Source organism: Lipophrys pholis (genome assembly GCF_963383615.2).
Source record: "Lipophrys pholis genome assembly, chromosome: 13".
Lineage (NCBI taxonomy): Eukaryota > Metazoa > Chordata > Actinopteri > Blenniiformes > Blenniidae > Lipophrys > Lipophrys pholis.
The window spans coordinates 6,645,669-6,673,597 of record NC_137632.1 but is presented as its reverse complement, the minus strand read 5'-3'; the positions used below and the strand labels follow the sequence as shown (position 1 = coordinate 6,673,597).

The following is a 27,929-nucleotide window of genomic DNA, read 5'->3' as shown; positions in this document are numbered from 1 at the left end:
GAATTCAGAAATACAAACGAGCTTGAATGTTTTGTGCTTTTTGTTATTTTTCATCACCCCCCCACCCCCCACTGGATACACGTATGTCTCTTTGCCCAAGGCGTTAACAATAGAACAACTTCTGAAAGGTCTTTAAATAGACTCTCTAAAACTGTCGAATCTTACCTTGGCCTTTTACGCAATAATATGTCTACACATAGAGACCATTTTCAGCTCGAGGCTACGTCCTACACTTGAAGAGCTGAAGGAGTGTGATGCCTCTAAGAGAGCTCACTGGACAGGAACCAGATTCAGACATGAGTAGACGAAAAAACAAGGCAAGGTGAGGTTTATTGAAGTAATCATAACAGTTCCTTTGTGTTAGCGTAGCCCTCATGTTGACAGTGGACTTTAAAACACAGTGATACAAGCACATCACCGTAGGTAGTACTCCCGAAGAAAATCCTTCAATGACCTCAACAATGTGCTTTACATTAGAAATTGAAAAAAAAACAAAAAAAAAGTAGTTTTGTGAAAGAAACCGATGGACAATAAAGGCCATCTCAAATGTATTGTTTGGCACAAAATAAACGTTGTGTGACAATAAAAAAAAAAAAAAAAGAAAACTCAGTGTACTCTTTCCCAGTCAAGTTTTTCTACCAATATTTGATGTATGTTCAAGCCATCTCAGTAAAAACCAAGACGATGATGAGCAGATGTAGTGAAAAAAAGGTTGTCGCTTTTCAAATACAGAACTGTACTTCGATTGAATCCGTTCATTTTTTGGGAACACGAGCATCTTTGGTTGTACGGTCTTGTTTCCAAGACGGACAAATACTGTGAGTGAGCAAAGTACAGGCAAGAACTGCAATCAATCAGTCAGAACATTTGACATTGAGTTCTTTGATATGTGTCATTGCTGGACTGTTGACAGGATCCCTGTTGTCTAGACGTGACCATTCCTCTATTATGTATGAGACGTTTGGTGCAAACTTTTAACAATGTCGCCTCAATTAACAGAAGAGCATTTCACCCTGAAAGAGAACGGTTGGATTTATTAACCCACTAAACCTTGTACGCATCCAGAAACTCGAAATAAAACTGCAGCGGACTGCTAAACATAAACATATTGCTTTGTTTGCCGAAGGATATGTCCACCCGAGAAGTTTGAGCATAAAAAGTTCACTCCGAAACAGGCATAAATGTGTCATCACAACTTGTCACCAAGGACAGGGAGACTGACAGACACCGTCAGTGAGTACATTTTCATGATAGACATCACCTTTGTGTTAATGTAAGGGTGTTCTGTGCGAGCGAAGTCAAGCCCAGGAGTGTTTTGCTTTCAATCAAAACTGGTGATGATGAGTCAGACATGGAGGTGGGATAAAACAAAACTGAGTAGGGAGCCAGGGACAGTCTTTGAACTCATATAAAGTGTCTGTCCACACTGACAGCCAGTTCACCGCACAGTGTGTGTTCGTGTATACCGTACTGTATATTAGCCAGTATCGGGGGGATCGTCGTCGCTGCGAAGAAAACTTCCTTCTTATCTTAGCTGATGCTGTGCTTTCTTTAGCACAAGTTTCTTCTGCAGACAGAAAAAAAACTGGACGTGTGACAAATCTTCAGGTGAAATCTTGAGGCAAACAACAGAAGCTACTTACAGAAGGATATTGCTTGCTTTGTCGAATTTGAGGCTGACAACAAGAACCTCCTACGGACGTTGAGAGAAGAAGCGTGTAATGTATATTCAGATCACTCTTCCACCTTAGTCTGTTACGGAGAGCCTCCTGGGGAGCGCGATCGCCGCCTTGGTGTCTGAATATGATGCTAAAACAAGGCGACACCGCGGTCAGTCACACAGGAAACTGAAAAGGCAGACAACCTCACATCCCGCCTGAGCTTCGGAAGAAAAAAAAAAAAAACCACACACTTCCTCCTTAAAAGCAACAAGTGTGAGAAATAAACATCCCTCACATAAAGGCAGTGGTACGGTGCTTAGAGGAGCAACTATAAACTAGTATAACTGCTGAATTTGAAAGTGGCAGGCATGTGGCCAGACGACTCTGCTTTGGATCTTTGGAGTGATGTTACAGTCACAAAAATATTCAAGTGAATAAAAGGAAATTACAAAGCCATGTAAAAAAAAAAAGCCTGAGGCCATGTTTCCATCACAGACAAAAGTTCAGAGACAACAAAAAGCAATGCTGTCACCACTCCGGCGTCATACTCACTGGTAATGGCTATAAGTTGACCCTGAGGTCCAAAGGATTATTTGCCAACAGGCACCTTCTGTTCACTATTTTTGTGATGCTACAGAGACGGGAAGTAAACACATCAAGGCAGTGCTCGTAAAAACCCACAGAGGCAGACAGTTCCCAGTTCTACCAATCTATAACCCCCCCCCCCCGAAAAGATCTGAAAAGTGAAGAATGAAGTGCATCCTGCTCTCACCTTTAAACTGGCAGTGAAACAGACTAATGGCAGTGCTGATGCACGATGGAAACAGTCTGCCTGTGAATACAACTGAAACCATCCTCCCACCCCTCATTTATCTGCTGACAAATATCACGTCGGTGTTTCCAATACAGTCTGCACGTCTCAAGTCCAGATGTCACACATTTACAAAACGCCACTGCTCCTGTGCAGCAGCACGACGACGCACTGGAGCCCAGCATCCTTTCGCGAAGCCGCCTCCACTTGTTCAGTTCAGTGTCTGTCTGTGCGTCTGCCCGGAGCAGCCAGGCCCCTGGTTACCATCAGGGCTTCTTGGCTGCGGTTTTGGCTTTCCCGTTGGGTCCTGTTTTGATCTGGGTCATCTCCACATCTGTCAGGGCGTCAGGGGGAAGGCACGAGCGCATGCGTTCAATGGTCTTCTGGTAAGCTGCTCTCTCCTGCTCCAGAGAGCGAATCACGTGCTTCATCTTGCTCTCCCGAGAAAGGAAGTTCTCCACGCTCGTCTCCAGCGTCTGGATCTTCTGCCGGGCAGCCTGGAGAACACAAACACTGAACCTCAGCATATATGGGCTGTGTCACACATCTGGGAGATGGGTGTGCGCAAAAACTTAGAGGGTGAACATTCAGATAATTCATCTGGAAGTCAGAAACACATGAAATTTGTATCTAAACTGTAGGACAAGATCTGAACACAAATTACTTTTATTTTGTTCAGAATACACATTTCTGAGTAACTGACTAAAATAGCAATTTATCCAAGTCAGGCCGAGGAGTCTTGTAATTTGCCTTTGTCACATTACGTATATGTTATGCTCTGATATATGATATTGCAATTATCTTTTTTTTTGATACTTTTAATAATATGAGGACTCTCATTAATGAGTTTACCAGTCCTTCACAGATTCACATATTTGTTGAAATGAATCTGGAGAACACGCAGCGTTCAGTCTATTTGTATCGGGCCCATTGTGTCTTTAAATTGTGTTTTAGTGCCATCTATGGGCAGGACAAGGAACTGCCACCGACTGACACTTTTCTCTCCTTCCTTCAATACAATAATATTAAATATACATGTGAATGGAGCCAAACATTTGCTATCTAACATATGAAGAGATAGTTTCCAACTTTGTTCCTCTCTGGAGCCCCAAGTTTACTTCAACAAATACTGCAGACCCCCTTTTCTTTCAAGATTCTTTCCGACCAGACGAGTTGACCCCTGGTAGGAAGCCACCGGTATCAACAAACTATCTTAAGAGTGAGTGCTCTTCTTCAAAGATCTAAATGAGGGCCTTTGTTTCGTTACCTGAAGTTTTTCTAGCAGATCCATGTTCTGTTTCTTCAGCTGTGTGTTGGTCTTTTCGAGCTTGTCCAGGCGGTCCGAGTCATCAGGCAGCGGTCCGGCGTCGAACATCTCATCCTGCAGGACATGGTACTCCACTTCGTAAGCATGCAGCTGCTTCGATATGTCCATCTCCATGACCTGGGAGCCCAACGGGAAACACAAAGAGACAGACGTTGTTAAATATTAACGATGCAAAAGCGTTGATAGTGTTTATGTTAAGTGAGTCACTGGATGACTTAAGTATTTTGATAAACTAAACTACAAGAAGTAAATCATCAAGTTTTACATTATGGAAAGAAAGTGCAATAAATCCTAAATGGCGTGAACCCACTTGAAATAATTGAATTTTTTTAATACAATCATCGACGATAATACATTGTCCATGACTTTAAAGTTATGGAAAGTCATTTGTCCTGTTTTTTTGTTTCCACTTTGTGTACCTTAGCGACGGTCTGCTCCATCTGTGTTTGAGTGAGTGCGGGCAGTGTCGTTTTCAAATAGTCCACGATGCTCTCAAAGCTGTCGCACTCCACTATCTCGCCCTCATGGCTGCTCAGCAAACAGAGGGCCACTTTAAAGATCACCTCCAACCCCTGGACGAACACAAAATCTGCACAAAACAGAACACACATTTGGTTTTTTAAACACATTTCCCCGAGGTTATAACAATAACAAATTAATTATTCATCTTCTTTAAAAAAATAAATAAATAAATAAATAAAATAAAATATTTTGTGCTCTTGAGCATTTTGCTTATGTAAACAATGAAGACATTATTCCAAAAATATACCAAAGATGCGGGACACGAAGCCGAGGGGGAATTGCGAGGCGAAGAGCGTGAGGAACCACGGCGCTGCGTAGAGGCTCGGGCAGATCTCGTGCTCCTCGAAGTGATTGTACAAATCTCTGTGGTAGTCGTGCAGCAGCCTGGAAAGCTGGTACATCTGAATCTAAGAGAACACAGTGGGCACAGTCACATTGGAATAGATAAGACACGCTCAGGTCAAAACATGTTGTATTACAACAAACTGGTTTATCAAGGGCCACAGTATCACAAGATAATCGAACAATTACTATCTGGCAGATTAACCTCTATCAAGCACGGATCCCCTCAAGTATTACAAGAGTTATTTTAGAGACTTGCTCAGACATGCATCAAGGCCAGGCCTTTTATGAGCCGTAGTCTTTTACGACACGTTACAGTGAAAAGCACAGCGGGGAAAGAAAAAAAAAAAAAGAGAGAAGCAGAAGTTAGCTCAAGCAGGCTGTTGTCACACTTACAATTTCCAAACACAACCAGTACCTTCACCTCCTCGCACTGAACCACTTCACCAAGGAAAGGACACCAATTCCTCCAGTCTTCAAAAAACACTCGGGATTATTCAAACAGAGCCGCGGCGAAAAGAGCGCTCTGCATTGCTGAATGGTTACCTGATTAAACATTACCACGCCTGCCGATGCTGTAACTCATTTGAGGTCAGCTGATGTTTAACTGAGGCTCAACAGAGCAGGTGTGGTTTCACAAAGAGGTGGAGACACTTAACTGTTGTCAATGTTTGAAATCAACTGAGTGAATATGAACAAAAACAGAAATGTGTATGTTGAAGCCCTACCTGTTTTGTTTGTTTTTGTATTATTATTGGACTTTAATTCAATTTAATATATTTCAATAAAACAACCCGAAATGTTTGATTTGTTACACAAAAACGGAAACTTTGGGGATTTTTTTCCTTGTATTGCTTTTGATCATTTCACATTAGGTGTAATTTGAGAAGCAAATACAGGATCTATTTCTCTCTTTTTAATCTGAGGTCATAATTAGGACAATCTGAGTTTGAAAAATGGCTTGAATCTGTAAGTTTTGTAGATTCTGAATGTAGAAATAACAGAGTTTTAGTTTCCATTATACTCAGAACAAGTTTTTCTAGTGAGTTTACTTGTTGCACGAAAATTTGCCTTCCTCAAAGTTGAGGTTAATCATTTCTGAGGGTGAAGCAGCGAAGAGCAGGAACTCGGAGGGAGCGACGTCACAGGTTTGTCCCATCAACAACACATTAACGTTGCCGATTCACTCCACTAACCTGCAGAGACACCATGTCAGGTCTGTACTGCCGCCGGATGCCGAAGTCGTACATCAGGAACTTCAACATATCAAACGCCTGTTCTTCACTCATGTGGAGCAGCAACACACCGGCCACAAAGCTGATTCCTTGGCAATAGCCAACCTGTGCGGCGCAAAGAGAATTACACTTGTTTTTTGCGCTGCTGGTTTCATGATGATCATCACAGTTTGTTCGTGCAGCAGCGCACTGTGGGCGAAAGCAAAGAGGATTACAGTCTCTACCTCTGTATCCAGCAGAGAGTAGGCTTTCAGGAGGTTGTAGAGGGAAAGCTGCCCTGCGCCAAGCTGTGCTGAGAAGTACTGATGTGTGGGGAAGGTCCGGCCTGAGGAGGGAGACGAATCAGACTTTTACTCTGGGGGGCTTGGAGCCGACAAAACAAATAGTGAACATGACATGACATGACATGACATGACATGACATGACATGGGATCAATAAAAGTACACATTCTTAAGTTAACTTATTTCACATTCTTATAACATAATGTAACATTACATAACATTTTGTTGTCAGTCGAAACAATAATGACAAACGATAAGTGACCCAAAGTTAGAAAGTGTAACTGTACTTATTCGTACATGAGGAGCCGTTATCACATTACATCACTGCTACATATAAATCCTACTCAAGTAAAAGTACTTTCCTCAAAACCTGAAAGAAAGTATTAGTTACTTTTATCTGCATTTTAGATACATTGTAAATAGCAAGCCGTCCCATTCAATGGACTCATATCGGCATTCATTTTAGATGAGAACAAAAAAAACCCCGTTAGGACAATTTGACTAATTGTAAAGTATCTGACATCATCGTAAATCCTAAAGTAGACATTTTCAGTCCTAAACACAATGTGGACATGTTTCTGCAACGTTCCACCCTCAAGTGCGATTGACTTTTCTCTGCTCTACATGAGCACGAAGACCTGGCTTTACAAGGCGCTCACCTAGATCCACCAGGATGGCGTGCTGCTGCGCGGTGAGCTGCTTCAGCAGGTCGTAGTAGGGGGTGTCTGGTGCGTGCTGGCGCTGGGGCAGCCTGTGTCGCAGCCGGTGCTGGTGGGAAAGGAGCAACCAGACCTCCCCACGCCTGTTCTTTGGAAGTCCTGCTCAAAACCAGGAATAATATTAAGTTTCAAGCTTTACTCCTACACAGTAGCTCTTCCATTGCCCTAGATTATGTTTTTTTTTTTTTGTTGTTCTGCTCTATGCTCAAACACACACAGACATCTTTCACCTTGGCAGAGTGCGCGATACATATTCTCCATGTCTTGTGGGACTGTCGTTCGGCCCGGGGCCGTCAGTTTTTTCTCCCACAAAGCCTGTGCATCTTTGGAGCACTCGCTCACATCCTGGTAGTTGAGCTTCATCTTGCGAATATGCAGCTCATCCCTGCTCGCTGCAACACAAAACCCGGAATACACACAAAATGAGGGAACACATGCAACATTATAGTGCTCTTTCAGGTTTTCCTGGCACATCATAAAACCATGGCAAGTAAAAATGATGAAAAGGCGTGTACTTAAAAGAACCGCTTTCGCCCAAACGAGAACATCACATGTATACACAGAGACCCCTGCACCTTTTAACTGTAATCGCGAGCTCACATGGAAAGTATATGGCATGAACACAAGCCCCGTGGCCCACATTTATTCCAACTATACGACCTTGTTACGCCGGAGAAATGGAGAAGCCACAGAAACATAGCGGGGAGAGGTACGAGGACAAATAGAAGCACAAACACCATTAAAGTATGATAATCCCTGAACATGCAAACAAAAGAAGGCAGACTGAGCGAGCATAATAACCAGCTACCAGAATCATGCAAAACATCTGCCTTGATCCCAAGGGCTCCTTTTGTATTGCTTACCTTCTATTGAAAATAGTTATTCAGTGTTAGGTCCTCAGACCAGCATTGATGTCATAGTAACAAACAAAGAGGAAAGAGGTGTGTTGGTGTTTAGAATATAAAAACTACACATAGCAGGTACAAATCAAGCCTGAAAAACCCTCCACAACTACACTCTTTTGCTGATATGGTAATGATAAAAATCTGTTCCCATGCTTTTAATCTATTCACATGAATAACGGGGTATTTTCGCAGTAATTTCCAAGGTGGAGTTTAATCTATTGGAAGGTGAGTTTTTCAAAAATGGGACTAGTGTGCAGTGTTTCGACAAGTTTCACAGAGTTATCAATGATCTTATTTAGGCCACTGATAATTGTGTAACTATACTCGTTGCAAACACAAAAACTCTAAAGTTAGCTCAGCTGGAAAAAAGAAAAAATTCCCAAATGACAGTTTAAAGACTTGTTAACTCCGAGCTTTCTATCTCTGACCACTGTCATAAAGCTTCGCATGGGAAAAACACGACTTTGAGTGCTGAAGCGTGTGGCAAGGACATAGTGTAAATCTTTGGCGACAGCTGAGGAGAAAAGATGGGGGGGTTGGGGGGGGCTGAAGTTATTACTGTAATAAATACTTTCATGTGCAGATAAATCTTCACAATAGAAAACCAGCGTGAACAACAACTGCCCCATGACGATTTATAAATACCACCAGTGGCAAGAGTGCAAAAAAACCATCACTACACATTGAAAGTAATGTAACTGAAACAACATGTAATGGACGCTATGTTCTTCGGAGGTGTTTGTTCTGGCCTGTATATCAAACTGCATGTCTGCAACAGTGACTCATCCTCACCCTCCAGTCGCTGGTTCTCTTTTTCCATGCGCAGCAGCAGGATCTGCTGGTGGATGGCGGTCTTCCACAGGGCCCGGTAGTCAGCTGCGGTCCTCTTCGGCTTTTCTTCAGACACTTCATCACCCGCCCGGGGAAGCAGACGCCCCAAATTGTCCAAATTTGAGTTCAAGGCACGAGGGGAAAGGGGCAACAGCTCCCCAACTTCACAGTGGTCTTCGTTTTAAAAAGAAAAGCAGGAAGAATATAGACTTTAGGTCTTTTTGTTCCCTAAACATTGGTTAAAACTTGATAATATCTCTCAGCTTTGAACCTCTACAAAGCCTCACAGTGTCTTGTAGTTGCTGTTTATTATGGTTTATGTACAGTATATGTTGTTCAGTCTCACTGCTCTGCTGAACATATGATTAGTCACATTAATCACATGAGGCGACCGCTTCAATAAAAATTGTACTTGTAACTCTAAATACCCAGAACTGAACAGCACTTCCATAAAATTAGCCACAAAGCAAAAAGATAACAATCCAACAGTTCAGGAAAGAGCTAGGAAAACAATAATAGTTCTCCCGGGGCTGCCAAAGTAGATCATGTGATTTGTATGTTTGATTTGGCTTGAAGTTTTACGTCAATCATGCCGTTTTAGGGATCTGCACCAAAAACTGTCTCGCTTAGCTTCGCGTCAACAAAGATATTGTCACTTCATTTATAACACTTGGCCGGGCCTAAACAATAAATTATAATTAAAGATTCAAAACTGTTAAAAAGATTAAATTTATTTTTTTAAGTATGTCTTCCCTGTATGAATAGAAAGTTCAGTTATAAGAAAATAATCTCTATAACGGAAGACACAAGTTCAAACAGGTTATTAATCACGCTTCTTTATGTTTATATATTTTTAAATCTCTTGAAAAAAAAAAAATGATAGAAATGGTGCCTGTTCTTCAAATAAAAGCAACTACAACTACAAAATCAATTAAGAAAAATTGTATCTTTTTTTTTTTTTTCATGCATCCAGTTTAAACAAATTATCTTTTGGTGTGTTTTAATGTTACTATGGAAACAATAAAACAGTGGCCTGTCCAGGAAAATTAAGCTAAAATCAATAATTTAAAAAAATTAATAATTAAAATTAACATCGATTTTGGAGTTCTCCCAACCCTCCCTGCTTTGTAACATGTGTGCATGCAGGTCAAACGCCTCTGTCAGAATAGTAATGTTCGGCTCACAACGGCTCGCACAGAATATGCGCTGGAGGATTAGTCAAAGCGTCTCCTCTGTGCATCATGTACCGAGGATTGTGTTACCGCACCTGTTTGCTGCATGGAGGCAGATGGCTTGTTCATGGGTGACGCGACCCTCAGGAAGATCTTCTGTCTCCAGGAGACCCTGCGTGGGGTCAAAGGCAGACCTCCACTCACCGAGTCACTGCTGCAACCGGAGAGGGTCCTTTTTCTGCCTTCCCCATTGCTACAAGAGAGAGCGGCAGCGTCAAAGACGCCCCATCAACAAGTCAGGTGTCAACTTACACCCACAGTCTCTTAGCACCCGATTATAAATGCAGGCACACGAATTGGTCAGCGCACACACAGCAGAGGAAACCTCCGACAAGCTTCTCATCAACAGGCGCTCTCAGCAGATGAGAAATGGCCAAGATAAACCTTGAACATGCTGATGAAAGACATGTGGCAGCCATCAGCTGATTCCCAGTGTCCATGTTAATAAAGCAACAGCTCGTAACGAGTCTTTCGACAAGTATCAGCCAGGACTGAGTTGCATGCATGCTCGTTCGTTCGTTATCTGAAAAAGAAGCTTCTTTAGTTACTTAGAGGGAAACATCAGAGATAATGAAAAAAAAAACAAAAAAAAAAAAACAGCTTTCCGTCACACTCTGAATATTCCACTCTCCCGGAGTCGTACGATCCAGGTGTAGATATCTGCAGGTTCACTGTAATCGTTTCAACCCTAATTCTTATAACACTGTCTTATTTGTCTTTATACATACTTATGTAGTAATCACAATCTCAATGTGTAAATTAATGAAATGTCGACAATCTGCAGATTTTAAAGGAGGCAACAATCAATATGGGTAAAGATGTGCGCATTTGATGAAAACATCACAAATTGACTGCATTGAAATGACCGAGATCCGTCCTCACCGGCCACAACAGTGAGTGTACAAATAATAACGGATAATTAAATGTGATAACCAAGTCTAAATAAACTATTAACATTTTATGAGTAACTGTAACTGAAAATGTTGATTCCTTTTGAAGAAACATATTTCTCATTGGCTTTTTCACTGTACAGTACAGCAGTGAATGAGCTTGGTCAGCACACCGGAGCCTGTACCCTCTGATCATGCGGCCAAAGGAAAACAGGAAATGACCCTGCAGAGACAAATGTCACTGAGACAACACTTTTGCTTACAGCTGCTTTGCACTTTAAAAATGTACTCTTTCACAGATTAAACTCGACTTCTCCTCTCCTGTTCATCAAATCCTGCAGACAGATATTAAACAACCAAAGTAAAGTATTTTGACTATCTTAAGTATATTCATATTTCAAATCCCAGCCTCTCAGCGAGCTGCCCAGTGGAGATTTTGTACTGAAGAGCTTGTTTTTTTTTAACCTCAGTTACAACGTAGACACAAAGACTGGACTGCTGCCAGAATAAATTAAACATCCTGTGGAAATGATATTTTACAGAGGTCTGCTCCACCGAATCTCATTCATAATGGAAATGTTAACCTTTCCTTTCTGCCACCAGGACACCTGGACCCTGTCAAGACAGCGCACAAGTAATGAGCGAGACTCTCTCGGTGTGTCTTCTTCTCTTCGTCTGAATATTAACATCTGAATATAAACACATCAGTGGGCTGAACTCGCCTGATGCTTATTCCTTAGGCACGGTTGCCTTGTCAGGTGTGTTGATCAGACGGTGTGAGACGAGTTATTAAAAGCTATAAATCCATGTTAAATGCAGTTTTCCGTGCAGAAGGCTTCAAACGCACGTGCAAATACAGCAGCCGAAAAACGGGGTGTCAGTTTTCCCTTCTCCTTCTGAGTAAAACACAAAAAAAGGGGACAGGTACCGTTGCAAAGACGACGGGGAAATTAAAAATAGCTGGAACGTATTGTTTTAGTGACAGAAAGTCGTTGTGTGGCGACGACGGGAAAAAGGGTAGAAAGATACAGGACAGTGAAGCTGGGGGTTAAAAGTGTTTGACAGCCAACAAGTACAATGGTACTTCCATCCCAGCAGGAGAACGTTTTCCATTCCCACCCCATCGCATCCGCCCTCTCACGTCCCTTGTCGGTGTGTTTAGGTCTTAATATGGGGGGGGTTGTCTTGAGATCACCCCCCCACCTCACCTCTTGAAGCTCCCACTGTCTGCCAGGGAGCCCAGGGAGCCCAGGGAGCCCTGGTAAAAGCTTTTCAGGAAAGTGGGGGCAGAGAAGGAGGAGGAGAGGCTGAAGGAGGACTCGCTCTCCGAAACGCTGCGCGTTCTCGATACAGCCACGGGACTGGGCGGGCCAAACATGAAATGCCCACAAATAAAAACAATCGTTACACAATCGAAAGAGCTTCTGGTGGGAGCACAGACAGAAAAAAGAAAAAAAAAACACTGAGGAACTTGTGAGGGATCAAAACAGTGACAGGAAACGTATGACGCTATTGTTCCAGGACAGTGGAGCGGGAGGTGAGGAGGTTTTGAACTGATCAAAGAGCTGCAAATAGATTACATTGTCTGTGCATAGATCAAAAGTCAAGTCAACATTTGGTTAGTGTTGAAGTGATTAAAAGAGAAGCATTGAAATCTAATTCTCTAAGCAACGGTAGGATTAGCTTCAGACGTCACACAAAAAGCTCACTCCCTTATTAAATACGTCTGGAGTTGCAAAAATGTGCAAAACATGACCTCCTGCAGCAGAGCTACAGCGATGCACCATTCCTTTCCATACATAGGCGAGAAAGGCGCCGGCTGGTTCGATTGCTCTACCTGTTGTGCAGAAGTTCCTGATTCACAGATTGCTGCCTGCGAAGTGGAGCCTGTCTGGTCTGACTGGTCGACTGGCCGTCAAAGGAGATGCGCTTCTTCACCGGCGGGTGGCTGAAGGTGTGAGCGCGCCGGCGGAACTGCTGCCCACCTTCCGGATCATCGTCGGGGAAGGCAGGGGGAGACCCCGGGGGAGAGTGGCCAGGGGATTCCTCGTCCTGCTGAGGAGGGCAGAGGCACAGACACCTCAGTCGGGCGTTCAAAAGAAATGCACAGGATTTCATCATGACTGTATTTTTCATGCCGACACAACCGTGTGAATGGCTGAAATAAGAGAAAAAGAAATCCAAACGAGCAACAAAAGCTACAAACTGAAGTGACACGGCTGCACTCACCCATTCAAAGTCAACCCCACAGCAAAGCTGAGTCCAGGTTCAACTTTTCTACTCAACACGTTTGCAGTCAGCGCTGCCTCATGCCCTGTTGGTACAACTCCCACATCTATTGTATTCTAATGGACGATGTCCTGTGACTCACAGCAGCTCACACTATTGGTGGGAAGTGACCTCTACATGAAAACCCTCCTGTCCCCACCCTTCATGCTTTTTTTTTTTTTTTTTTACAGACCTCCCTCTTTACGCTCTGACGTGACGGGAAATATCATCATATCTGCTCCATTCACTGTGCACAGACGATTAATATTTACTGCTGTCTTGAATGTGACAGCACTGGCAGTCGTACTGGAGAAGCTTTGTTGCAAATGTGTGTGTGTGAAATATCCTCGTCAACTCGAGGCTTCCTCATCTGCTTTTTGATCTTACTGAACACAGATGAGACTGACTAGTTCTGATGAGACATTTTCTGTCTCTTAAAGACGACAACGCCAGGACAGACATGGTTCAGCAGACACTGATGACAGGAATTTCCCTTTTTCTATTTTTCCTGCACATCCTGACAAAATCCCCACAAGTCTACTGACTCACCTAACTCCAAAGCAGACAGGCTTTTCGGTCTGTCAATATGACAGGAGTGGTTCAGAGATAAATTATTAACAACCAAAATAGATCTTGAAATACCTTCAAATGCACTGCATAAATCAAAACTGGATTATTGCAACCATAAATTAGAAGTATGATCATCTCCGAGCGCCCATGTTGATTGATATGGAGGAAAATAATAAAATGGAGCAGCTTACTTCAATCCTTCAGCCTGCAGAGCTGCCACTCCAAGGCCAGATTTTCCTCACTTGACAGTTCAGATTTGCAGCAAGTCTGACATGACAGGATAGACGCACGAGGCAAAGTCGGCCATATGACAAGCACGGGGAGGCTCCTTCATGTGTCTGTGTGTTCACAGCTACGAGCGACACACTTTTAAAGAGGAACTGCACAAATTTTATACGTCAAAGTTTATTTTCAGGTATGTGGAAACGTGTGGCTTCAGAAGTTGCTGTGCATGTTTCTTTACTTCAGGCTGTGAGAGGAAATCTAGTACTGTGTGTGGTATTTCATCCTGAGAGTGGTGCAGTCCCTTAGTTTGAGTGTGAGTAGGGCTTGAGGGCATTTCTGTGTGGAGTTGGCATGTTCTCCTTGTGCATTTTTTTTTAGGAAGATAATAGGAGCTTTGAGACACACTTACAAATAAAAAAAAATACTATTATTATGACAGTTTATTGGGACGTTGTGGCCTTCAGTCAATCTCTATTCGAGCTCATACCTCCAGGAAAAAGTGACCACTAAAAACAATAAGACATCTCACTCATATCAAGCTTCTTAATGAGTTAACAAGTTGTAGCTCAGTTGGTGGATCGGGTCATCTTCCAGTCCCAAGGAATTCCAAATTGTTCTCCATGGTGGTCGGTCATGGCAGCTGTTTGCTGTGAACGTGACAAACACTATAAAGCGCTGCGAGACTGCTGAGGTAGTGCAATGGGATATATTTATATGTGAGTCCATTCACCATATCAACTAAAAATACGAGCCTACCTTATTTTATAGACACTGTGTCAGGCTGCCACATTCTGCTCATATCTATGTACCCTTTCTACCTCAATTCCTGTGAACTAGTTCTGCACCAACTGTAAACGTTCTTTTTTTGCTGTTGTGATGCCTACTGTCTGTCTGTCGAAAAACCTAATAAAAAGATATAAAAATACGAGCCTGATTGACAACACTTGCAAACAGGAGTATTTAAATGAGGGTTTTGCAAGTTTTAAAACTTGCAACTGCAATGACATGACTGGGCGATGACCCCGAACACTGAGAAGAATAGAACATAATATGTAGTAAGATGGACTTGTGTTTGTGGAGGACGTTAACAAATATATTGGAGGATTACAGCAAGAAACAATTGGTTCAAAAAGTGAATAATTCGGATAAAGTGTGAAATATTGTGGGAAGAACAACAACAAAAGAGGAAATGTGGAGAATACGGTATGTTAAAACTTTAAAAAAGCGACAAAATATAAATCTCATGATAAACTTTCTGCCAATAAAACGGTTGGAGAATCAGCTGAGAAAGTACCTCTCAGTAATTTCACAGCAGCCATATTTGCAGCGGCATCTATTATCCTTTTCTGGATTTGTCATTGCACAGTCATTGAGGCAGACATGCTAAGTGGATATTTTGCATGTTGTTGTGCCTGTTTGTCATAAACACTTTTATATTCATGCAGCCATTAACAGCTTTCACATGTCTGCAAATGCAACCTTTTAGTGATTCCAACCCTTGTCTCTGATTTGGCTCAAACATTAATTATTTGTTTGTATTGTTCTGAGTGCGACACAGTTAACAGAGTGAGCTGTAGGGCCCTTATTTCACTTCGTTGTGACTGATGGGGAGTCAAAGGGACTACATCACACACTCGCTCCACATTCAGCGCAGCAGTTACACACTGAAGGCAACAACCTCAAATGGTTCACTGATCGCTCTGTAAACACGTCCCCTGCTGTACGGCTCTGCCTTTTGGCTGAAGCCGCCTCGCCACGGGACTGTGTGGGAATATTCCGCTCACATTCACGTCTCCCTGCGAGATGAGCACCATCCCATCCACCCGCTGACATTGATGAGAGTGTGAGAATGCTCGTCACGCCCCCTCCTTTCCAGAGGACACAGTTGGACTATAACGTGATTTTTAAAAGCTATTGGGTATAACGTGATAATTCCCAAAGTCCCCGGACTGAGGCTGTGGGAATTATCATGTTTCTTCCTCAAGGACACTTACTCTGTCAAAGCTGCCCAAGCTTCCCATGCTCCCCAAGCGGCCCCGCATTCGGCTGGCACCCTGTTGACAGATGTGATTACACAAAACGAAGTGATGAAAACACAAACCGATGAATACAAGCAAGTCATTAAAAACATTTTTTGAAACCATTTTGCAATCTTGACTAAATAAACAGCTGGTTTTGTTGTTAAAATTGTTAGAAATTGGAAGTGAATGAGGGAAAAGGCGCAAATGTTTCCTAATTTAACCACTTTTATCATTTTCTCTGTTCGGATAAGCCTGTGAGACAATAACAGATGGCAGCGGAGGTCTCCGATTGCCTGGATCTCACTGCTGAGGAATTATTCTGCTGTCTCACTGGCAGATATGGGTCAATTTAAATCCCCTGGATGACAGTGACACAGAAACAGCAACTGATACGCAGACTGAGCGAGCACATAAATAAAGGACAAAACAAAGCCGTTTAATTCTCTCCGGGGTGGAAAAATAAGAGACAGCAACAGAGGGAACAAAGAAAAAGGAACAGGAAACTTTCAAAAGGAAAATCTACTAAAGATAAGGCAAGCGCCAGGGGAAGACTTTTCAGTAAAACCACTTTTTTGTTTGACCCACCCTTGCAAAGATGTTTTCCAGAGAGCTGGTGAGGGACGTGCGAGCCTTATTCTTCAGAATATCAAGTTTGAAGCGGCTGCTGGTGGCGGCGCCGTCTCCTGTCGACGAGTTGTTCGCTACATTCTGAAAGGCGATACCGACAGACACAGGATCAAACTAATTAATGCAATAATTAAAGGAGAAGGTGACTGAACTTTCACCCTCTTACAGCTGCAGAGCATCATAACGCAGTGAACAACCTACAGCGGCCGGATTCCCAACAAGAGTGCAGCTGTTTCTGGAGTTCTGCCATTTAACGTGAACTCCCCCAGGCTAAGTCGTTCTGAAGAAACAAAATTCTTCTATACTTTAAATGTCATGCTTTCCCCTCAGCAACAAGGAATAAATGCGCGTTTTGTTTTAGGAGCGGGGAACTTTTGCATCCACTCAATAAGCAATATAAGTGGCATCAACTTCGGTCAGAATGAGGATTAATATTTTAAAGTCCTCCAAACAACTTCTAAAAACGTTCGTAGAAAAGCAGTTTTTGAGCATTAAAATCCAGAGAAAATTCAGAAACTGTGAAGTGGATGAGCTTGTTTACATGTACACGAAAAATCTTATTATCATCATCATCATCATCTGCAGTTATCAGATCATTCAACTGGTCTCCTCAACGGCACACTATGATATGATTTATTAGACATTGGTCTTCTGATGATGAGAAATAAGACTAACATTCACAGTTTTCTAGGATGTATGCCTCATTGTCTGATTCATTTTGTTATGTTATATCTGTCAATGTGCGTAAAAATACTGTAGCAGACACAACATCGGAGGAAGACTTAAAGACAACAAATATCATGTGCACTTCTGGAGTGAGGAGGAAATGGATTTCATGTTAAACGAAATGAAAAACTCTCAACACAACTAACATTAACAGGTTTCGCCTCATTCACCAAGACAATACCAGAGGCATCTTTTGCTGGGAGTCCGTGGGAGTTTTCTCTCTTGTGAAATAAAAATACTGCTTTTGCAGTTAAGGCTTTTTGCTGCGAGTTTTCTGCAGGTCGAGGCAGTTACCTGAGGGGCCTCTCCGATGTGGAGGTGGGTTTTTTGCTTGGTTTCACAGAGCTGTCTCAACTGAAGAATCACCAGCTCGTTCTCTTCTTGGTCTGACCCGGGCTTCAGTCTCTGTAGATATGGATGCAGAACAAACTAAGGTGGGAACAAAAACACTGTATTTTGAAGCAGATGTAACATCTGTCAAATAAATCAGTCAATTGTCAGGATGTCTTTTATGTTTTTGCTCTAAAAAGGGCCAAATTAGTGAAACTCATACCTGAACTCGCTCAAAAACCTCAACCTGCTCGTTGTCAGTCAGCTGGGAGAGATATTTCTGGATGGCGAGCTTTGCTCTAGGGGGATAGAGACCTGGAAACCAAGGAGGAAGTAAAAGCACTCTTTCAGTTTGCTTTAAAAGTGAGAAGCAGACCATGCATCAATGTATTCCTGAGTGAGGCCGGAGAGACGTGCTGCGTGTGTGACTCAGTTCACGAAGGCTCACCTTCAATCCTCTCGCAGAGCTTGTGCAGGTCGTGCATGGGGCAGGCTTCACAGAGCTGGATCGGGGTCTTATTGCTTTGTAAGGCTGCAGCGGTGGTGAAGGCCTGCTTCAGGGTCAGCATCACCTCGTCCACCTGACACATGAAACCCAACATGAGGGCATGCATGCATGCACACATGCAGAAAAACAAGCTTCCGTTGCTTGCATCCCATTTGTCCGACTCACCAAGGATTCACTAGCACACTGAAAGACGTAGCACACATATTGACTGGGACCGGATTCTGCTGGGTGCCGACAGATGAATCCAAAATGATCCGTTTGCTTGATTCCCTGTAACACAAACAGTAAGCGCAGAATGTTTTGGGACGATTCCTGAATCCCTTTGGGAAACTGCAGCTCACTACAGTACAAGTCAACTCTAATGAATCTTGACATTTTCTATTTTGCATTCAATCAGTAAATGACCACCATCACCAGACACTGCATCATCTTTATGCAGGATGTCTATTTGAAGATATTGGACCGCACTGAGCTGTAAAGAGGTCATATATCTCTGCCTCGCAAATAAAAATGTCTTTTGTGATTTTCATCTTTTAGTTGATCTTTTGGGAAGAGTGCAGTGGAAACACAAGAGCAAGATTGTCACAGTAAATACATTTTAGTGAATGAAAAAGAAAATAAACCAACCTGACAGCAGGATGAGATATCTTTGAAGTTCTTCTCCAGCACCACCGTCTTGGTGTCAGGACTTATGACGTTTATTTCAAAACGACCAACCTGTGCAACAAAAAACAAATAAATTGAATAATAATAATAATAATGAATAATGTTGGAGGACCACAATGTGTTTATACTGACAGATCAGAGGTGCCACTTAAAGCAAAGACAAGCCCAGTGTCAAGAGTCTCATTGCAAGAAGTATTACTCTTCAGAGACGTGTTTAATGGCAAACGTAAACACAGCTTTTCAGAAACAAGGTCAACAAGTCTGCAGTAATGATTTTTCCCATAATTGACTGCTCTGTAGAGTATCGTATTGAGCGTTGTGCTCTAGATTTTAAAATTAGCATCATGAGGAAAGGGGCATGGCGTGTGAGGAATGGGAGCATGGCACATGCTAGAGTCAGTCCGCGTGCTTTTCATAAAGTTGTGGCCTTTTGGTGTTCACAGGAGCAGTACTGTGCTCACAAATTCAACACAGGAGTTACAGCTTTTTAACCGAGGCAGTTACACAGCGCGAGCCAGTCTGTACATTAGAACTGGCAGCGACGTGCACATAAAAATGATTTGCAAGTAGCGAGAGGCTCGGCAGCTGGACTGAGCGCCGGCCGGGTTTCAGTGACAAACAGCTCTGACGCAAAACAGCATTTGGTGTTCTGGTGCCACGCATGAAATCGAATTCTTCGAGACAAATTAGGATTGAGCTGTAGGAACCCACAGCATAAAACTGCCCATTCATCTAATTGACAAAGAGGATATAGTTAGTGTGGAGTGACTTCAGACAGTGTGAAACATTACCACCCTCAGCACTGCAGTATTCTGCATGTTGATCACGCTAACCACAATCACTTTCCTTTCTATTTGTTGTAAGCGAGCCCATCCATTCATTTTCTATTCTGCTCTATCTAACTTCTGACAGATTGCAGCTGACTATGAGGGAAAGCAGAGTACATACCGGGAGGACCATCGGAGTCCAAAATTCCCTAATAAACCTCAAATGCGTGTTTTAAAACTTTTGGAAGAAATGAGAGGACCCTGGAAAACATGCACAGGGAGAACATGCAGACTTGGCATAGTAAGGCCGCCGAGCTCGGACTCAAACTGGCATCTGTTAACCACTAAACCCCAGAGCAGCACACTGTCAGTGAATATCGTTCCAATATGCAGGTCAATGTAAATCTGCGTTGTCTTTCAAACGTTTCCTGCAATAATTGTTCACTATTTTTGCTCCCGCCTGCATATATGTCACAAGTTCAGACGGACAACTTGGCACCACATGATAAAGCTTTATATAAAGTGTTCTGTTAAGTTCAACATGTCAGTCCATTTATTCGTTCATGTATCTTCCACGTTCACGTCATCCTACTTAGCAGTGCGGGGTTCTCGGACAGTTGCTGCTGAAAGCGAGTGAAACACTCTGGATAAAGCACTACTGACATTCAGAACAGTTGAGCTAAAATCTTGTTTTGTCGATGAGCTGCTCTCTTCTGACACCAAACAGCTTTTTTTTTCTAGGGAGATGATCCCAAGTTTTTGCTTGTATTTTGAGTAAAACTCTGCATGATTATCAGATGGGGCAAAAGCAACCCATTAGACATTAACTATAGCTATTTCTGAGACAGTTTGACCAATCATATGTGGAATGTTGGTCCAGAGACCTAATGGGAACTTTGATGTGTAATATGACTAATAGGCTGCAGCTAAAGCAGGATAAACACACTATATCAGTATGTCGGATTCTAGACGACAGTTTTGACATCCACTACAATCATTCAATCATTATGTACATTTCCTCTACCTGGAAGAGCATCGTGCGGTTCTTGTCTGCGTCGGACGGCTGGACATTGTTTGGCGCGCTGGCATGTCTGCGGCGTTGGGAGCCCATGGTGACTCCTTCCCCCGGCTTCCTCTGCAGACTCCCCGCCATGCTGCTGCAGCGCGTACGGAACTCCTGCGGCTCCTCAAAGCCGGAGTCCTCCAGGATGCATTCTGGGAATGTTCCTCTCAAGCTGCTCTGACTGCCGCTGCTGGACAGGCCTTTACCTGGACCCAACGCAGCAAAGACACAAATCACTGAAAGTGAATGTTGAAAACGGTGCTTCTACACATTTTACTACTCATATTTGTGTTCGCTGAAAGTCTCTTCAGTTTTAAAGTCACTATTGCTGAATCATTTCTGTGAGCCTTTCCCGAATCTTCAATGTGCTTGAGGGTCTTACCTCCGTCTGCAGTCGTGTCCTCCACTCCAAGAGGTTCGGGTTCATCCACTTTCTCATTCAGAGCAGAAGAAATCGTCTCACTTTCTTCTCCAATGAGGAACTCAACGGGGGCGGTCTCCGTGGACCCTCGCCGCCCATTGAGCAGTCGCAGGCGCTTGCGCTCAGTCTCATGCTGTCGAAACTTCTCGATACAATCATCGATGAGGGTGGATGGAGCCTTCTTGTGGCCAACTGTCACCTGAAATATTTTAAAAACCAGCCCGTTAAAGATTTTCCTGCATAAAAAAAAACCACACAGGATATGGGATGTGCGCAGGATTTCTACCTTGCCGCAGTAAAGCACTTCGAACTTCTGCGAGTTATAAAAGGCCTCGTCAGCTTCCTGTTTGGGTTTAGCATCTTCCTTTAGAGCCGATTTAGACAATTGGCGAATGCTCGTGATCACCTCGGGGACCTGTGGGTGAGGAAAGTGGAGAGAAGACACATAATGAATAACAAAAGACTAAAGGAAGTCCAACACAACCCGGCCCTTTCTCCAGCTTAAAAGCACAAAAATAACACCTTGGCTAAACCCTTTGACATCAAAAGCAGTAACCCTTAAAAGCCTCTCTCTGCAAAGACCGTTATTTAATTAAAGGTCAGTAGTAGAGACACAATTTCAGCTGAAAGTCATTTAAAAGTGAAGCAGATAAAAGTAAAATGCATAATATACTTACATATTCAATCATGACATTTTATCAATGACTGGTTTGAGCACAGATGTGAGATAAAACAAATATAACCACATTCTCCAACCTGTTTTGATGAATAATGGAACCTAATATAATGCTGCAACTTCTTATATTGAACCTTCAATAAAATAGCACAAGATTTGTTCAAGTGTTTTTCAGCGACAGAAAGATCAAAAGTTCCGGCGCTGAGGGAAGGAGGCAAGCTTCAGGAAGCACCCACGCTCTGCTGGACGACACAGACAAAACACAGGCCTGCAAGAAATCCCAGATTTGAAGGTCAGGGAGCCCGTTTCTCCTCCACTGAGTGAGGCCCTTTAACACGTGGAGGAACAGCAAGTACCGTACCGTCAGAGCAGAAAAACCTGCTTTGGTAACAAGCATTCTGGAAAATTAAAAACAACCCAAAAGGTCAAGGCAGACGATAGAGAATTAATCAGCAATACGTCAATCCAAACCAACCTTATCGGTTGAGACACATTTACAATTTAGACTGAGGGAAAAGTTAAAAAGTCACAGAGCAACGAATCGTGGTTGTATTAAAGTTTTGGCAGCTCAAGCTCTCAAAAGACAAAAACAAATCTATAAACCAGCACCTCTGCCAAGGTCGGCCAAATACTCTGTTTAACAACAATGAGAGCTAAAACAAGCAGTGGTCCCACACACAGCACATATCTCACATCAGATAAGGGCTGCAGACTGACTGGTGAATAAATATATTTATGTTGCTCACCAGGGAGAAGGTTTATGTAACAAAACACACCAGCGGGAGGCGTAATAGACGAACAGGAAAGGAAAGGCTGCAAATAAAAAAGGAAAAACATCCGGACAAAGACGATTTACGTACTTGACACACAAATCTCGCGTGTCTCCTGCAGAGCAACCATGACGACATGAGTTATTTTGAAGTCCCATTTTCCATGTGCCCGGCTTCTCAAGGCCGTGAGCCTGAGCCTGGCTGGTGACAGGGGCCTGGACTCGGATGAAGAGGAGCACAGGTGGCGGGAGTGACACGCTTTCCCAGAAGCGTCTAAACTTGAACAAAACTCTGCTCTGCGCATCTGATTACAAGGTTTTTGCACACAGACACCGGAAATATGGGCACAAAATAAGCACAATATGTGGTAAGATAGACGAGGCGGGGAAAAAAGGGTGAACATCGAATTAAAAAGTGGAAACAAAATCTGTCCTGTGCTGGTAAATATGTTATTTTAACCAGAGCGAAGTTCAAGTGTAAGGCCAGAGGCCTGCTGCTGCCTGAGCTCTGTTAGAACTGACTTTAAGCGTTTGGAAGAGGCATTTCCACTTGAGTTAGGAATTCCAAGTTTAAACCTGGTAAAGCTTTGACAACTCGGAGTTCAGCTAGAAGATGGCTGCACACATTGTGAAACCTCAGTGTTTTCCTCCAAGTGTGTCACCCTCACCCTCAGGATTACCAAAGACTTTTCAGGAGAAATCTGAGGATCGGGGGGGAACACGTTTTCTGCCAGGACCTTTTCCCCCAGTTTATTTCTTAAAAGAACCCCTGATTTTTTTATTTTTTTTTTAAAACACGGTAAAAATACTTATACTAAACATTCTGTCAAAAATGCACATCTTTAGAAAGGAATGTCTTGTAAATGTAATTAAGGGAAATTAAAATCTTAAATCTGCTTTAAAACTCTGGCGCATCATTTGCAGAATATATATAAAGACCTACCAGATTTAAAATAAACATTGGATGGAGCCCATCAGACATTAATAATAATGAATTAGTTGAGTGAACTTGGGAGGGGAACACAGCGTTTTAAATCTGGGGGAGTTGAATCAGGATATTTGAAATAAGAGATTGCCCTAAAGACCACCTTAGTTAGTAACCTTGATTTTAAAATACACACTCCACATTGCTGAATTAAAACCATATGGGGATTGTTGTTCGACCAATTCAGTAAATTTATCCCCGTCTTGAAATGGAGACAAAATAAAGCGGCAGGAGACTGTGGAGAACATAAACTCATTCAGAGTTCAAGGTAATCGAAACGCCTTCCTGGCCAAGAATCACAGCTGCAGTGTCAGATCACCACAACACGGCGCGACGGACGAGGGGAAAAAAAACAACATAATTTACAGAGACGTCTTGACATTTAAAAGAACTGCTTTATTAAACATGAGTAAGACGACGCCTCAGCACCATTTGATGCGATTAATTATTTGTCGTCCACCTGATACAGAAGCAGTGAAGGTGCTCATTCCTTGGAAGGAGACAAGCACAGACAGGCAGACGGCTGTTGGGCAACAGAGGGAAGCCAGATTACTCAAAACTCACTCAAACATATCCTCACACCACGACTGGCCTTCGAGTTTTTCACTCATCGCCGCCCACCTTACGCAATATCAGTGACACTGGTTAGGAGTTAAAGTCGCTCTGCATAAACGCCGGCGGCCGAGTGCAGCTTTAGAGCTTAGGTGAAAACAAACATGAGGATTGTCCTCTCAGCGCTCGGGCGCCCTCCGTGAATGACTCACAAAAGGTCCAACTTCACTGCGATACACCCAAAAATATCAGATCGGAAACTGGCTGGCACTTCTGCTGCTCTTGTCGGGAACATTAAGCCAAACCACTGGGAGCCCACAGCATCTGCATTTAAGTCCAATTAGAACCCTTTTAGAGTCACCAGTTATCTAGGGTAGGAGTGGAAACACACAAAGAAACTGAAGTGAACTCCCAGTGCCAAAGAAGGAACAATCACATGCATGTATATGTATCTGAAAAAGGTTATTCAAGGATACCTAAGACAGAAAAACAACTATTGGCCAAATTAAAAATAGCACAATGGAGTCACTTGTGAAATAGAATGAGAAACTTCTGTTTACACCAATTATTATTATTATTATTATTATCATTACTAAGTCTGAGGGTGGCAGCAGCTCACTACAGCCAGTGCTTTTCCATCTGCCCGAGAGCAAACCGGGCAGCAACAGCGTACCAAGTTCAAGTTCCAACATAAAACAAAAAGGCCTTTATGTCAGGTTTACACGAGGTGAGAGGCCACATCACAGCAGGAACTCGCAACCAGTCAAGTCAGCAGTAGAGTAACTTTTGTTTTAATACCCCAAATCCTAGGAGTGAAATAAGAATTCTGGCAATAAAGTGATAAAAGGAAGACTGCGTTTTACTTTAACGGTAATTTATTCTCACACTTTTGCCTGCAGGAACTTACCCCGAGCCTGTGATTACACGGTCAACCCCACCTGAGACGCTCCCGAGAATGACGAATGTCAAATATACCTGTGGCTATGAGGAAAAAGTGAACGCATGCCATATTCATTAGCACACGAAGTTACTAGGAGCCTTCACCGTTACATACAGCTACATCTTAGAGAATTAAATATTTTTTCCTCATTTAATGTTAAAGGTGTAGAGAAACTGGAGGACTGTCAGATAAGAATCTGTTGTCTTTAGTTTCTTGTTTTTCAAGATCACGTTGGCAGAAAGCGGTTGAGGCACTCCTCTGGCAAGGAAAAGTCAAGTGTTACAAAGATCAAGCTGCTTGAAGGCAAGGGGAAAGCCACATGTGTTTCTTTTCTCTGTGTAATATAATACTCTGTAATACAGTTAGAAACAGTATGCATCGATGTTATTCTTTGTGAATAATGATGTTGTTCATCCTTGCTGAATGAGAGAAAGGTGCCGGAGTCTCGCCCTGATTTAGTTGACTTGTTGTGTGTCCCTGTCACTGGGTGACAGACGGCGCCCACGTGACGGCAGAGGGTCACCCAGAGAGATTCCTCGGTGGTCAGCTCCAAGTCGGACAAAGGTGGGAGCGAGACGCGTCTGTGTTTGACACTATAGATCGCACTGTGAATTGGTGGCTCGAGCAAGTTTTAAATGTGAACCTGCTGCTTCCACAGTCTCACTGAGAGTAACAGAGACTCAGCACCTCAGTGAAGTAAAAGGTGACAGTTTTGACATTTAAAAAAAAAAAAAAGCTTGCCCAAGTAGAAGGAACAGCATGTTAACGTCCCAAAGTTATACCTGCTGTATAAACTGTGATCGGTGGATCAGAACACGTTTACCTTCACATACATCAGGAGAGAAGTTGTATTTCTAGTCAAGGAGGACGAACCTGATTTGAAGAACCAAACCTTGCAAACATTCAGCAAGACGTGCCATGTTCCAATGGGCCACTGACAACCTTCAGGTTAGAAAAAAAAAGGAAAGAAGGGAAAACAGAAAAATTGCACGGAAGTGCTGACTCAGCATTTCCAATCATCGTTTCATTTAAGCCGTTTTGGTTTGTTTTGCAGCATTTTACAAGGCCCACAATAAGATTTAAACACAGACTACAGCCTGCGAACCATCAAATCATTACCTACGACTGCAAGCGGTTGTGGTACATAACAACAGTTATACTGTTGACAGATTAGCCAACGCATTCCAGCTCGTGCACCTTTCTCGGCGGCGGCCAAACCAGTTTTCAGTGTAATAATGGTGCATGAAGTATGTTCGGGATGCCTTTGTAACTGCAGCAAATACTTGGAGCTCGGCAGTAAGGCGAGATACCTGGAAAGTGTGGCCTGCACTCCCATCGCTCACGAGTAGACAAACAGTGTACTCAAGCTCTGCACATACCTCAGGAAACGTGATACAGTGCAGGCATCAGTCAGATCAGAGCACAACTCGATATCTGTTTGTGAGCGTCATTTGTTGATGCTTCCTGGGTCACGTGGGGAACAGGAATACCACGAGCAAGTGTAAGCCTTCGGTTTGCATTACAATCAGGGTCACACCCTCACAACTCAAAACCACATTCAAAATCATATCAAATCCAGAAAATAGAAAAATATGAGTTGGCTTCTTTTTTTTTCATCCCGGGAATGATTTAGGCCAAACGGACATCGGAGCACATTCACCTCAACTGACAGGACGACCCAAACTGCATGGCAACACAATTGATCTTCACAGTCTGACTGATGAGTTCCTGATTCCTGACTGTTTACAACATCTTAGTATGTTACTCAAGACTGGCATGCGGATCAGCATGGGAATATGCTGACTCGGTATTGTGCCTGTTCACTTCTTATTACACCACATGCACCAAGTAGAAGTGTCTGATTTTTGATGGTTCTGATAGAAACAAAGCATCATATAGGTGCTCAGAAAACCGAAACAGGAAATACTATCAAACACATGATTACTTTCCAGATTTGTGTTTGTCTTGTTGTTAATGTGATTAAGTTGCATCCATGTTATTGATCTGCAGTTCACTGAGCTCTTTAGGACCACAGTGCTGATCCTCTGAAGACAAAAGCACAGAAATGGATTAACGTGGAGCCCAAAAAAAACAAGGCCAGTCTGCTCGTTTTATCATCCTCGCCAAACTGTGGCCTAAATACTTAATGCCAAGGCAAACATGTTTGGACCATTGACTAATCTGCGTGTATTTTGAGGGTAAATACACAAAGATGTCACCTCAAGAAAACGGCATTCATTCACGCATCTTGAGTTGTGAGAAAGTACAATATTGACATCACCACAAGTACCTGGAGGAGTTTAAAATGTTAAACCTGTTTGGAATGTATGAACTTGAGGTGACAGGTTGACTGTGGGGTCCTGGAAGGTTTAAAAATAAAATAAAATAAATACTTCAGATGTGCCTAATTTGCATCCAAATCCCCTGATTAGTTTGAGTCTAGTACTTCTGTTTGGTTTATGGCTTTCTTATGCAAAAACTGTAAAAAAAAAAAAAATCCTCTCCAGAGGAGCAGGCCTACCTGGTTGGGATCGCAGGTCCTGAAGACGTGACAGGACATCTCGGACTCGGGGTTGTCCGGCTGGCCCCGCAGGAGGTACGCAAAGTACGTGAGCTCATTGCTGTTGTGGATGAAGCGAGAGATGAGCTGTGCTTTGTGCTCGAATATGAACACGGACGAGTTGTTGCTGCTGGTGGGGACGCATCGCACGAAAGGGGGGCAGAGGACCAGGTGAACGTCCCTGGGCTGCATGACGGGGCCGCAGTCTCCCTTCTCGCTCCTCCGGCGGATCTCGGCCACCAGCCAGGGCAGCATGGGCAGGGTGGTCCGCCTGTCCAGCGCCGACCAGCCGATGTAAGTCAGGGCAAACCTCCTGTCCAACTTCTCCTTCTCATCCTTACTCTCCATGTCGACCCAGCTGGCTACAAGCCCACACTCGTTGAAAGCAAACTGGGTATAAACTCTTTCTACTAATGTGTCACCGATGCAGAATCCCCCTGCACAGCCGGGCGCAGTTTTGGTTTAGTTTGCAACACTTTCCATCTCGACAGCTACTAA

The 27,929-nt window shown here is 43.1% G+C and overlaps 1 protein-coding gene across 6 annotated transcripts; it reads right to left on the bottom strand.

Annotated features, from left to right (window-relative positions):
* Positions 1-302: 302 nt before the first annotated feature.
* tbc1d4 (TBC1 domain family, member 4) lies at positions 303-27,929 on the bottom strand. 6 transcript variants are annotated; one of them, XM_080478285.1, is made up of 23 exons: positions 27,393-27,929; positions 21,236-21,364; positions 20,911-21,148; positions 20,490-20,734; positions 18,660-18,749; positions 18,198-18,302; positions 17,973-18,105; positions 17,748-17,839; positions 17,489-17,599; positions 16,427-16,549; positions 15,815-15,874; positions 12,595-12,812; positions 11,966-12,118; positions 9,903-10,060; positions 8,587-8,809; positions 7,130-7,284; positions 6,840-6,998; positions 6,123-6,223; positions 5,860-6,003; positions 4,569-4,728; positions 4,219-4,388; positions 3,740-3,916; positions 303-2,969 (listed from the first exon to the last, which is right to left on the bottom strand). In XM_080478285.1, the coding sequence occupies exons 1-23, from the start codon at positions 27,777-27,779 to the stop codon at positions 2,739-2,741; spliced, it is 3,762 nt and encodes a 1,253-aa protein (XP_080334411.1). In that variant the 5' UTR covers positions 27,780-27,929; the 3' UTR covers positions 303-2,738. The 6 variants fall into 6 exon arrangements, with proteins under 6 accessions (XP_080334411.1, XP_080334412.1, XP_080334413.1 ...); XM_080478286.1 differs by having other exon boundaries at positions 7,130-7,291; positions 8,597-8,809; XM_080478287.1 differs by having other exon boundaries at positions 12,595-12,809.

Bases quoted from the DNA above. Each gene is read 5' to 3' on its own strand.
- tbc1d4 (XM_080478285.1), bottom strand. From the start codon at position 27,779: ATGGAGAGTAAGGATGAGAAGGAGAAGTTGGACAGGAGGTTTGCCCTG. The intron at 18,303-18,659 runs GTTGGTTTATTT...TTTGTGTTACAG, and splicing joins ATATCTCATCCTGCTGTCAG to GGAATCAAGCAAACGGATCA. The intron at 6,224-6,839 runs GTGAGCGCCTTG...CTCCCTCCTCAG, and splicing joins CGCCATCCTGGTGGATCTAG to GCCGGACCTTCCCCACACAT.